The 12,172-nt window shown below is 34.3% G+C and overlaps 1 protein-coding gene across 1 annotated transcript in view; it reads left to right on the top strand.

Moving 5' to 3' along the window:
* The window catches only part of LOC117337970 (probable G-protein coupled receptor 158), a 93,846-nt gene that overhangs the window by 70,703 nt on the left and 10,971 nt on the right, over positions 1 to 12,172 (top strand). Inside the window, exons 6-12 of the mRNA XM_033899129.1 lie at positions 3,749 to 3,817; positions 5,410 to 5,519; positions 6,655 to 6,800; positions 7,316 to 7,384; positions 9,263 to 9,401; positions 10,851 to 10,962; positions 11,869 to 12,069. Of these exons, the coding sequence (XP_033755020.1) occupies positions 3,749 to 3,817; positions 5,410 to 5,519; positions 6,655 to 6,800; positions 7,316 to 7,384; positions 9,263 to 9,401; positions 10,851 to 10,962; positions 11,869 to 12,069 (846 nt within the window). The remainder of the gene's footprint in view (positions 1 to 3,748; positions 3,818 to 5,409; positions 5,520 to 6,654; positions 6,801 to 7,315; positions 7,385 to 9,262; positions 9,402 to 10,850; positions 10,963 to 11,868; positions 12,070 to 12,172) is intronic.

The following is a 12,172-nucleotide window of genomic DNA, read 5'->3' as shown; positions in this document are numbered from 1 at the left end:
AGTACATATTCATATATGTGAAGCGTGAATGAGAGATACATAAATGATGATATAGGAGAAAAAAAATAGAGGAATGGTGAGTAGGAAAATGATATATTGAGTATAAAATAAGTATAGATGGTTTTTTGAAGTCAAAAAAGGACTAAAATGGTATTTCAAATTTTAGAATGTGCATCTCAACATTTAGTTGTTGCGAATTCGGTTGCATATAACTGATTGATAAACATAAAGGTGCATGTTATTGTCTTTATCGAATTACAACTGTCTTAGCATTTGTAAGAATATACGTGACAACTTTACAATGGGAATATCCACATTCTAGTGTTAACACAGCAAATGGACGGAGGCTCTGTACCGTCCGTGTCTACAAGAAACAAGACTTCAAAAACAATAACAAAGACTGAAGAAGCACACAGTATATTCAGATCGTAGCAAGACCTCTGGTATCGTAATGGAAAATAAATATCTTGTGTACTTGTCAAAAGATCAGACGGGATAGCAAAAGGTCGTTGAACAATTTCTCGCCAGATATCACAGACAGTTTATAAAGTGATGTTAGGGTGATCATGTCAGACGACTTCAGTTTATTCAGCGACAAGAACGGGCCCAACTCCCAAGACCTCCAAAGAGACATAGCAACTCACTCTCAAAACATCCTACAGGCTAAATTCATTCACACTAAATCAATTTTAATGTGTATCCCGAGTCGAGAAAGCAATTATTATAAAGATATTGATTCCGAGGAATAATTCAAATCCCAGCTGAAACTGATGATCTAAGCAGCTGCGTTTCAGAATTTATACTATAAATAAATGTCATTACCAATACTATTACCATGGTAATCTAACAATTGTAACACGTAATCGCATTATATATACGACGTTTTACATATGTTTATCAACACAATGGGTAAAAATATACTGATCAATCTATAAATAAATTTGCTTTATTTGTTCTCTTTAAAGTCATTTGCATTGCGACTCTCCGTGTTGAAATACTATAAACCGACTCATGATCGTGGCGATTAATTTTTTCATGATTTCTTTTTCTGGTTCTATTGTGCAGATTCTTTTGAGAAATGATGGAGTGTTCTCATATTTCATTTTAATACATACATAATTTTCATTGTTGGCGGCGATTAATCTTTGCGAATGCCCTGAAATGCGAACATCGCGGAAATAAACCACTCTCAAATAAGTGTTGGATTAGAGTACATATTTTGCCACTCGTTTGATCATCATTATTTTCTCTGTAAAAAAACGACCATGTTTTTATCGCTATATCATTTTCAGGCTAAAGTATCGCTCTGTAAAATGGCTCCAGCCATAGATGTAGTAATTACTACCATCTTTGTCAGTACATAATGCTGACGACTTCAAAGTGAAATCAGTGCTCGTTTTTATCTCTGATCGATCCTGCTGTCAAGTAGAACATTTTGATTATGTCCCTTATTCCCAGCTCTTAAATACACCCACCCACACGCACAGTAATATAATGACCACTCGACCTTCGCTGTAGTGTATTATCCATTCCATTCAATTAATGTGTTACGTATACTTCTTATCAAAACGACCGTAAAGGTAGAGACTTGTAATGGGACAACTGGGAAATCACAAGGTGATTTATTTCAATTTACAATAATCTATCAATTAACAAAAACGGACCACTAAGGGTTTGGTACTACATAAACTGTCGTAAGGTGTGTTAGCTCAGACTAAAAATTTATTACTATTACTCAAAAAGAGAATGCCAAAGACCGATCCAGACTATATAAGGAGCATGTCAACACATACGACAACACACGGTATCTCTACTTGGTGTTAAGCCGACAAAAGTAATCTTAGACAATACACCTTTGAAGTTAATATTCAATTTGATGCGATTTATATCTAGATTTTTACGTGGGTGTTTTGATAGCATCAATGTTAATCTCAATATATCTTCAAAAATAAAATGATCAGATTTTAAAGGATCTCTTTCCTCATTCCTACGAACATTCTGGCTATCCAAATTAAATGAAATCCTCGGAATATATTAATACACACTAAGGTGCTTTGTATCAGGAGAACTGTGTTGACTTGCTTGTTCGGTTTCTCTCTAGCAAATTTCTCTGAAATACAGTAATAAAACTTAATTTACACCAACAAAGAGAATTAGGTTATAAAACGTACAGCAAACAAAACAAGACAAAGAAATATAATGCAACAAATCGGGTTTGTGCATTTAATGTTTCTTCAGAAGAAGAAATATCGAGAGACATGCTGTATAGTAAGAGTTTTTAAATTACTCGCTACTTTATGATCATGTAATGAGATAAAGCAGGTCATGTGAAGTAGGTCTCTTCAACCACGTGTTAGTGTCGGCTAACTATCCGATAAAAATAATCAATCAAAAGTGGTACATGCTTTATAATTAGTGTTATTGCCTCAGGATGTTGTCATCAACTAACGGCATGAACCAACCAGTTAAAGATAAAAAGATCAACCTGTGAGATTATTTTAAATACTATATATTTTGCATTTTTCAGTGGGAATAACGCTAGATGTCGAATAGGAAACACTTTATTTAGGACCGGTGTGAATTTAATGATCCAAGATAATAAGAAATCGCACTCATTACTAAAAGTGCATTTTCAGGATTATTCGTTAATTGTATCACGCGACAAGTTTGAACTTAACATTTGCTTTGATAATGCAGATATCTAATGAAACGGATTTCACCAAATTACACTATCATGAAAATCAAAAAATTCCTGGACTAGTATAACCTAGGCGGAATCGATAAAGGTTTCCTTGTTGAACACCAATAACGACACATCAGTGTTTGAAATTTTATATTAGTTATTGAAATAATAAACATATTGTATTTTTTTCTTTTTATGATTATCTGTTGTCTGGTAATAAGCAGTGCAGCATCAGTAGATTTATGAGTGTTATCTCGTTGATTGATTCTAAAATTATTTCACAATGTTTTGATATTATTTGTTTCGCCACCCCAAATTGATTCTGTTGTTCAAATTGACAAAATTGGTTAAACATTTTAAGTCAATCGTAGCAAAACCGATTACTGTATTTGTTAAAGGCAATGATGGATGAGATAAAAAACAAAAAACAAAAAAACACGGAGAACATTCCAGATGATTAACTTTATTGTGTAAATATCATTCTTCACCAAACTGTTTTCAATATGTTCAATTTTATGCAGAGCTATTACTGCATCTGCATGTTAGTTAAAATATCTTACCATGTTTTATTACATAATGTAATAATGATTACGATTTGAAATTTCAATTTCGTGTAATTTGACGATAAATTTAAATAAGAAATGTTTTACCATGTCGATCGCAGATACTCTACGTAGCTTAAAATCGGAGAAGTTACGTCCTCTACTTCATCCTTATGTTTCCTTTACATCGTCACCGACAATACTACTTTAACTGCACGATTAGCGTTACGATCGGTAATTGATAATAAAACCCCTGCACTGTTCCCCGGACAGCTGTGATGGTATTCTGCTGTCCGTTCAACTGTAGTGAACTGATGTCCATGATAGATGTCAAGTGCTGACAGATGAAAACTTAAGTTTTGAGAAAGATACCTGGTTATGGGATTAACGCTATTGTTATATGTAATTATATGTAATATTTGTATCGTTTTTTTATATAATGAGGTTGAGACATAAGGCGGCTTATACATTGATGCCGATCCCAAATTATTGACATCTACACAGTCTATGTCGTGTGTTGTAGGTCCTGAAAGCATGTAGTCCTGTCCTGATGAGAATCATTCTTGTTGGGGCATTCCTTTTGTATTGCCCGGTAAGTAGCCTCATCCGTATTAAGTAGAAGAAAAAGATTGTTTAAAGACTGATATGACGTAATGGATATTGATGTCCTATTATTCTGTTAATAATTTTCATAAATACATTCATTGTTTGGTGACCTCTCAGTAAGATGGCATTCTAAGGTGACATCTGATAGGCGACGTCATCTACGGCTCTCGTAATAATGTGATCGGGGGTTACAAAGACACATGCTTCATCAGTTTCATTGGTATACCAAGACCTTTTTCCCTGTAAGTACTTATTTTGTTAGATAATAGGAATCATACTGAGGTAAATAAAAACAACAATGGGTCTTGTACTAAAAGTACTGGTATTGTTGAATGATAGTAAGCGCTAATGGTTATTCGTGACTGAACAAGCAGCGCAAAAGAGAAGAAATACCTTAATTCGTAATGACGTATTTATCAGTCTGTATTTGGACTGGATTCTGGTTGTTTAGGCCGTATCAATTATCGGATAATGTACCTTTTTGTTGATTTACTGGGAATAAGGTAGTGAGATTTAGTTTTAATACGAGTGTTTAAACAAACCAGAGCTAGAGTTAACTATTCTTAACGTTAGCAGTGGCATTATTCATTCCCTGGTAAAAGCAAGTGATAAGCTATGCAGTTAAGACTGGACTGTCGTTTCAGTCAGGAATCGGATAAGCTATAAGAAGCATTTCGGGTGTTCTCTTGTCCCAATATGTAGGCGTTAAGCTGATCTTGTTAGAGTACATTAAGATTTATGTATTTAGATGACAGTCAATTCGAGATTTTATTGCAGGAACTAATGTTGCTTCTAAATAGGTCAATTCCGACCTCAAAATAACGCTTACATCTCTAATGTGTAAAAAAAAACAATTCCTTAGCTACTCTTGTATGTAATTACATAGTCCTGGATCATACTGCCAGTTGGATCAATCAATCATATATAATAAAAACTGTATCTTACATCACCATTATTTTCAATCCTTTTAATTGAACTATTTATTTCCCGATTTCTATTCAGATTTCGATTGATTAAAACATTTGTTCTACATATGAACAAACATCTACAAAATCAGGTTTTCATTGTGCGAATTAATGCAAATATTTTAATTTTTATCATCAGCTGCCTGCATTTACTTATTATGAAAAACATTTCAATCCTATTGAATAAAATGTTATGCCAGCCAGGCAAAACAGTTATCAAATAGCCTTTCTATGACGTAAGGTTTTTGACATTTGATCAATGTTGTCGTTACGAAGTGGATGTGTAACTAAATATACACAGTGAAAAGTCGATCGGCAGTGTGTCAATAAGGGGAGGTAATTCGATTGCCTCTCATCCAGGCGTCTGTCCAGACAATCTAATGGTTTCATGTTTAGTAACACTTATTGCAGCCAGATATTGAGTCATATCCGAGCTATTGATTAATCTTAGAAGAAACTGGACAACTCTTATACCAATATAAGGTATAAGGTAATATATATATAGCTTTGTCCCATATATGTATATAGGTCAGATAAGTGACCTTTTAGCCATATTTCTATACTCATTCGTCACTTTAAATATGCTTTATACATATCATATGTGTCCTTGCAGTTAATTGTTGGATACTTCGAAGCAACCGTCATCACTTGTATTTTGAGATTCTGGTTCAGAGAAATCGGATTTTCAATATCCTACGGAGCCCTACTTTTGAAAACATGGCGGTAAGTATACACTTAACTGTTGTATCACCAACACGAAAGCTATTAAGTAGGCTTTCATTTGCTCGGATATATACGTGTATCTCTAGCACCAGAAGAGCTTATAACTGTCAGAAAGCTTAATGTGAAAGATCAATCCCTGGTTAATAGGCCGAAAACTGGATACATACACATGCGGATACGAAAATACGGCGCATATACGTACGTTGTAGTTTACTGGGTCCTCAAAGGAGCAATGCACGTATGACCAATGTTGTACAAATTCTAAATGAATATGTGTTAGATTTAAAAGCCACTTTCTTATTTAAAACAGGATTGTTTGCTCGTCTTGGGTAAAAATGATCATGTACAAGTAATCAATTATACTTCAATTGGCATATTGTATCAGTTTTCGATGTTATAATGCTTCATTGTTTGTTATGGTGGAACCGCATTCAGGCATATATTTTTACCCATCTTCGCCAGCCAAGTGCCTCATAACCTCGTATTTATCCTTGGAAAACATCTTAGCGTGCAAATAATCATACCCTGGCTTTTAAGGGTTTAAATGAAATTCTAAGTGCCAAGTGCCAAGTCGACCCCAAAACAAAAACTAAAACTAAAACAAAATGTAATTGACAACCAATGGAATACATATGTGGCCAGTGCTGAAACAATCGTAAAGCCGAGTAATGAGTGAAGGGCGATACCTCAGTGTCTCTATAGGGAGGCAGTGGAAGGATATATAAAAGCAAGGCTAAATCCGCCAAGGATCAATACGATGTTAAGAGGTATTGGGTAACGAAAATGACTTTCAATATGTCTTAAGAGAATTGTTTTAAACCAAATGTAACAGCTAAACCATTGATATGTCGAAACGGAAAAAAGAATTTCATTAAGATACAAAGCCATTTTCTGAGACAGTATTTCCGTCATTGCTGGGTGTTATTTTACAATTTAAGACAGACATGTATTTGTAGTTTAAAAACAAATAGTATAATTTCTTTGCGAAAATGGTTGGTCAAAGCCAAATGTATTGAAATATGTATTACATATCTTTTTGATATTGCACTACGAAGTCAGTTTGATAAACGAAAGTAGATAAAAGTAACATTCGTTAGACTTTTACCAGCAGCCAAATTCCTCTTCTTATTTACAGAATATCCGTTGTCTTCCGGGTGAGGTCGGCACAACGTGTAAAAATTTCCGACGCAGACCTCATAAAACGTCTTCTCATCATCATTTTCATCTGCGCAGCGTATCTTACTGCGAGGACCATAGCGGGCACGCCGAGGGTTATAGAAGGTCGGTACCACAGAAACCATTTCCGTTTTCTTCAATCTCTATTATTATTCAATTCATTTTTGTTTCACTGTTTTAACGTCCTCTTTGGTATTTTATTAAACATTACCGGGTCTTCAAATGGTTGATGTCATTTAAAGCCAGTTCCTACAGGCTTATGTCGATGCTCCCAGCTAAAACGCTTTAAATCTTATCTTTTTTATATATTGCGACCATTATCTCTCATAAGGTTATAGTTTTAGAACAATGTGATATTTCATTACAAGATTGGCCAATGACGATGTTATTGAAGGTAGGGTAATTCAATCTACTGTGCTAATAAGCTGCTACTATATTCTCTTGGTATATTTATTTGTTTAAGAAATACCCTTTATAATAAAATATTTGATGATATCCTAATAAGTTTGATTGCCCATTACTTAGTATATTTTATTTCCATTAACCGCTGCATGACATGCCTACTTGATTTACCGAAAGGGTAAAATCATTAACTATTTGATTTCTCTTCATTGTTGCAGGTCGTAATGTAGATGACCTGAAGGCTTTCCAATGTTCAGCAGATTGGTGGGACCATTCGGCAGCTATAGGTATTGATAACGTTTATACTTACTATACTATAATCATTTTACTTATCTTTAGGATCGGGTATGTTGGTTATCTATGTACGACATGGCAAATGGCGATACAAAGTGACATATCATTACAGCAAACCTAGGAGTACAACATAACAGAGCGATATACTGCATGTTGTTGTACCAGCTTTGTATTATTTCCAAATTTGGAATTCATTGAATTATGAGGACATTATACCTCCAAAAACATACCCTTACATTCCAATTAACCGAATATGACCTTTTACAGTCACTCCTAGCACTTTAGGCCCTTAGAATTACCGACAAGTCACCGAAGGACGTAACAGCTGTATGCTGCAGTTCGATTCAATTTGGCTCTTCTCTATCTAACCCCTGTATGTTTTGCACACTCTGTCCAGCTATTTTTTATGGAAACACTATATAACGTCCCATAAAAGAACCGAGAAAAATATAAAATAATGTGCATTTTGTGAAAACAACCTATCAATTCGGAAATTATTTTTCATTTATTACTGTGTATTTCCGCATTCGATGATAAACATGTATTTAATCATATTTTCACAATTAAAGTAAACCAGACGTTTGAATATATACCAAACAGGACTCTTACATAGTATTCTTTAGTTTATACTGCTATAGATATCATCACGTCAATAATAAGAGACAGCGATTTCCGTGAGTCCGTATACTCGTTATACTGCTTCGTGAGTTGAATTATCACTTGCAGGTATCACGCTATTTGTGGGTACATGTACTTTACATGTCGGGGGAAAATATGGACAATAAGATATTTAATTTACAAGTATATCAAAGTGTTGTAAGAATGTACGTTTGCGCGCTATCTCCGTTTTTGCTTTTTTCTTCAGAATGTCAAGAGTATGAAAACTCGATACAACTGCTTTAAAATAAAGTACCGAAAAGTAACAGTGCAGGGGACACGTGCATTTAACAGTTTTTATCTATCAAAATGCATTATCGAATCGTTGTCTTGACAGTACATAGCTATTTGTCTATAGTGATAACAACTTTATAAAGATATATTATATGCAGCCTCAGGGGTTTCTATGACGTGACATTGTAATGTCAGACTTTCTTTTCTGTGGAAAAAAGGTGAGGACAAGATTTCGCGATGTCTGTCTTCCAAATAGCACTCTCACACTATCAAATCATACATAGATACGGAATCTAATGAATATTATTTACCGTGTCATTCACCAGTACGTAAATGTCCATTTGTCTCCCTCTGACAGAAGCTATTATACTCCATAATTGAAAGTTGTTTGGCTGTGTTTAGTACTTATGTCTCGTTTTCTGGTAGCAGCGTCAGTGTAACATGATGTACTGGACGTGTAATTATAAATCTGTCGGGTGTAAATCAGGCTGTAATGAGAAGTACGTAATGTTTTTGACTGTAATATAGTTGGTTATTATCGAGGATATCACTGATTCAAAACTATGGATGTTGATAAATTCCGTTGAAATAAAAGAATAATTTGACTTGAACTGCAGCGTTGAACTTGAGTTACGTATCATACGAGAAAGAAAACCCCGTGGGAATCTTAGTGAAGTCTTTTGATTATCTGACCTCGTTTACATGTTATTATAAAGTTGTATTAAAGGGTCAGTTATGAATTGTAGTATTTATACACAATTTAAATACACATTTATAAACATTCAGGCATTGATACGCTTCTTTTGTTTTCTATTGAAATGTGTTGTAGATTTATTTCATGTATTCTCTGTATTAATTAACTATGAGACGCTTTTAGATAATTGTCATTGTATTGAAACCTATAATTTCTAATTTTTCTTAAACATGTTATATATGTACTTGGTTAAAATAAACAGTGTATATAAATGTGTCTGTTGTAGCGGAGCTAATATTCCTACTGTGGGGGATTCGCCTGTGTATTGTCGTAAGGAAGGCGCCTTCAGAGTTCAACGAGAGTCGCTTTATAAGCTGGGCCATCTACAACGAGACACTGCTTTCCTTATTTCTAAATGTTTCCATGTAAGTCAGCTGTGTAGCCTTTTGTTTCCTTATCACAGTGCCTATTGTATTTTTTAGGTACTGGCATTGAGCTTAATGTCTTAACCATCAAAGATCTATGGTACCTCGGCAATTGAATTTTCGAAACTGCTCTTTATTTAGTTCAGATATACACATGCTAGTGTACGAAAACAAACAATCTAACAGTTTATAGGACCCAGACAAACGGTTATATTACTAGGGTTTACTAAAAAAACAATGTATCTACATAGCTGTATTAGACCCTCTTCAGCGCTTTGGCATATTCAAGAAAATGTTAAATTGCGATGGCAAAACATCTAATAATCCTTGTATCCAATGTATATAAGAATGTAAATTAATCATTCGACTTGAACTTTTTTCTAGTATATTTTGTTATACCTATATTGAGGGCGCATTTTACAAGAAATGCATTGCACAATTTATGGTTTTTGCGCAGCAATACGTTAGCTTCACATAAAAACAGGTACTAAATGAGATAACGAAATAAGGTAACTAACACAACTAAGGGTAGTTTATATAATAATGATGATCTATTTCGTTTAATTGGTATCACGTCATTATCAGGAAACTTCCGTTGCTAATGAGGTGTATGAATAAAGTGATCTGATATACGTCGTCTAGTCTACTGTTGCTTTATAAATGAAGTTACACAGGATATCCGTGACGTGGTGTCACATTAGAGGTGAGACACATTATCTGGCGTGTGACCCGCCTTTATGGCTATATCGGTTACCTGGTAAATTGTAGCAGATAAAATACTGACACCATCAGTACTTATTCAATGACGTCCATTATGGTGATGGAGATCTTGGAAAGTAATGCGAGAAATAATGTTATTTTGAGTTTTAGCAATTTGTTCCTAATAAATTACACTAATTTATATAAAAGATTTATACAACAGATGATTATTTAGGCCAGCACGAAATATGTCTGGTGCAAATAAAAAAGGAACTAATGGCCATGTAAAATGATCCGTATATATTACACTGTGCTTATCCTTTATATACCTCAGTAATCAGATTCACCTTTGACTGAAAGCCATACGTTGTTTTAAAGTAAACGATATAGTATTACAAAGGATTGGTTTCCGATTTTAAGTATAAAGCACAACATAACAGTGTGGCAAAGAGGCGTCATTTAATTGTTAAGACAAGTGAACGTTAATACATGGTAATGATAAATTATATTAGATAAAAGTTATATATATATATATTATATAGCATAGTAACACAATTGACGAAGGAAGAGAAGGAAGACAACTGTATGACTCGTGCCCTGACCGGGCCTCGAACTCGCGATCTACGGCACCCAATCGCCTAGCCAGAAATACCCACAGCTTAGCAATCTAACATATTGTAGGAAATGATAATGGCTAAAGAGAGATGTTTTTTTATATTAAGAACTAATATTTTTAATTTAATTTTGCAGGATATTTTTACAAGATCCTTTTCCGACGAATCCGGACTTACTCCTCCTAGTTCTCTTTATACACACACAGCTTACCACGACTGTTACATTAGCATTTCTGTTCGGAAGTAAGGTAAGCATTGTATGACATAAACATACAAAATAAGAGGAAATGAAGAAAGGGACTTTATACATTCAGTTGGAACTAAACAATTGTGCCATCTTGTTCATTCGGTGTTTTCAGCCATCAAACTGGCCTCAAACTGTATCAAAATATGTTTAGACAAGGTCATTTCCTTTGAATTTTGGGATATTCCTTGATATCAACTCTATGCCAGGGTGTTCTGTGACCTGTATATCCCTGAATATGACGAGATACATAACGACGAATTTCATATTGCCAAGAAATACTTAACCTACTAAAACATTTGGAGAGTTCGTGACCAATTTTCTTTTGTTTTGGAATTCATAAAACATTTGAAGAGTTCAGGATATATGTTCTTTTGTTGTGGAATTTCTACTGCCGTTTGAAATGTGTTTGGATTCGAAATGTGTCCAGACCTTTGAACGATATGCTTGATTTTTGTACTTAATGTAAAGTTTGGTACAGAGATGTTAGAAAATATACGTTGACCATAGTAAACAGGTATATCTGTGTTAAAAAGATAGATAAAATATAAGACAGACTGACTAACAGGAAATTATGTTAGCTACCATTTAAAAACAAAAACAAATATAAAACACAAACTTAAAAATACGTAATCAACATGTGTTATATTTAATTGTCGTTTCGTTTGGTTTTAAAACATTGTGCCAAGTTGTGACCCACTGACATTATACGGGTATGCTATTCGACATTAACATGCTGGTTTCCGCTTGTATTTGTTTGGAACCATGACTTCATTCACATTCATTTTCACAGAATGTTTTGAACTCCATTTGACATCATAACATGTTTTGTTAAAATTAATGTTTGTGACAGCAGATTTCATCAAGGCTTATGTTCAAATAACATATATTATACGTGGTGTCTTTTCAGGCCTACCTGGTTTACAAAGGTTACAAGGGCGAAAACAGTAACCATTCAACGATGATAAGCAAGAGTTCCAAGCAGCACCTCAACTCTAATAAGCCCTCTTCGACCCTTAACACCTCCGTATGTAACTCATCTTGCAACTATAACTACACAGAGAAAGGAGACGAAGCAGAATGTGAAAGCTTGCTAGAAAAAGATATTCAGGTATGTAGCGCTACGTCAGGCTTATGTGGAAAACAGAATCGAAACAGAGGGGAATACTTTAAATCATATATCTCCAGTCTTTGGACGTTTACTTGCAATATTA

This window comes from Pecten maximus, chromosome 11 (assembly GCF_902652985.1).
Source record: "Pecten maximus chromosome 11, xPecMax1.1, whole genome shotgun sequence".
NCBI lineage: Eukaryota > Metazoa > Mollusca > Bivalvia > Pectinida > Pectinidae > Pecten > Pecten maximus.
Note: the sequence above shows the minus strand (reverse complement) of the source record. Positions and strands in the feature narration are given on the sequence as shown.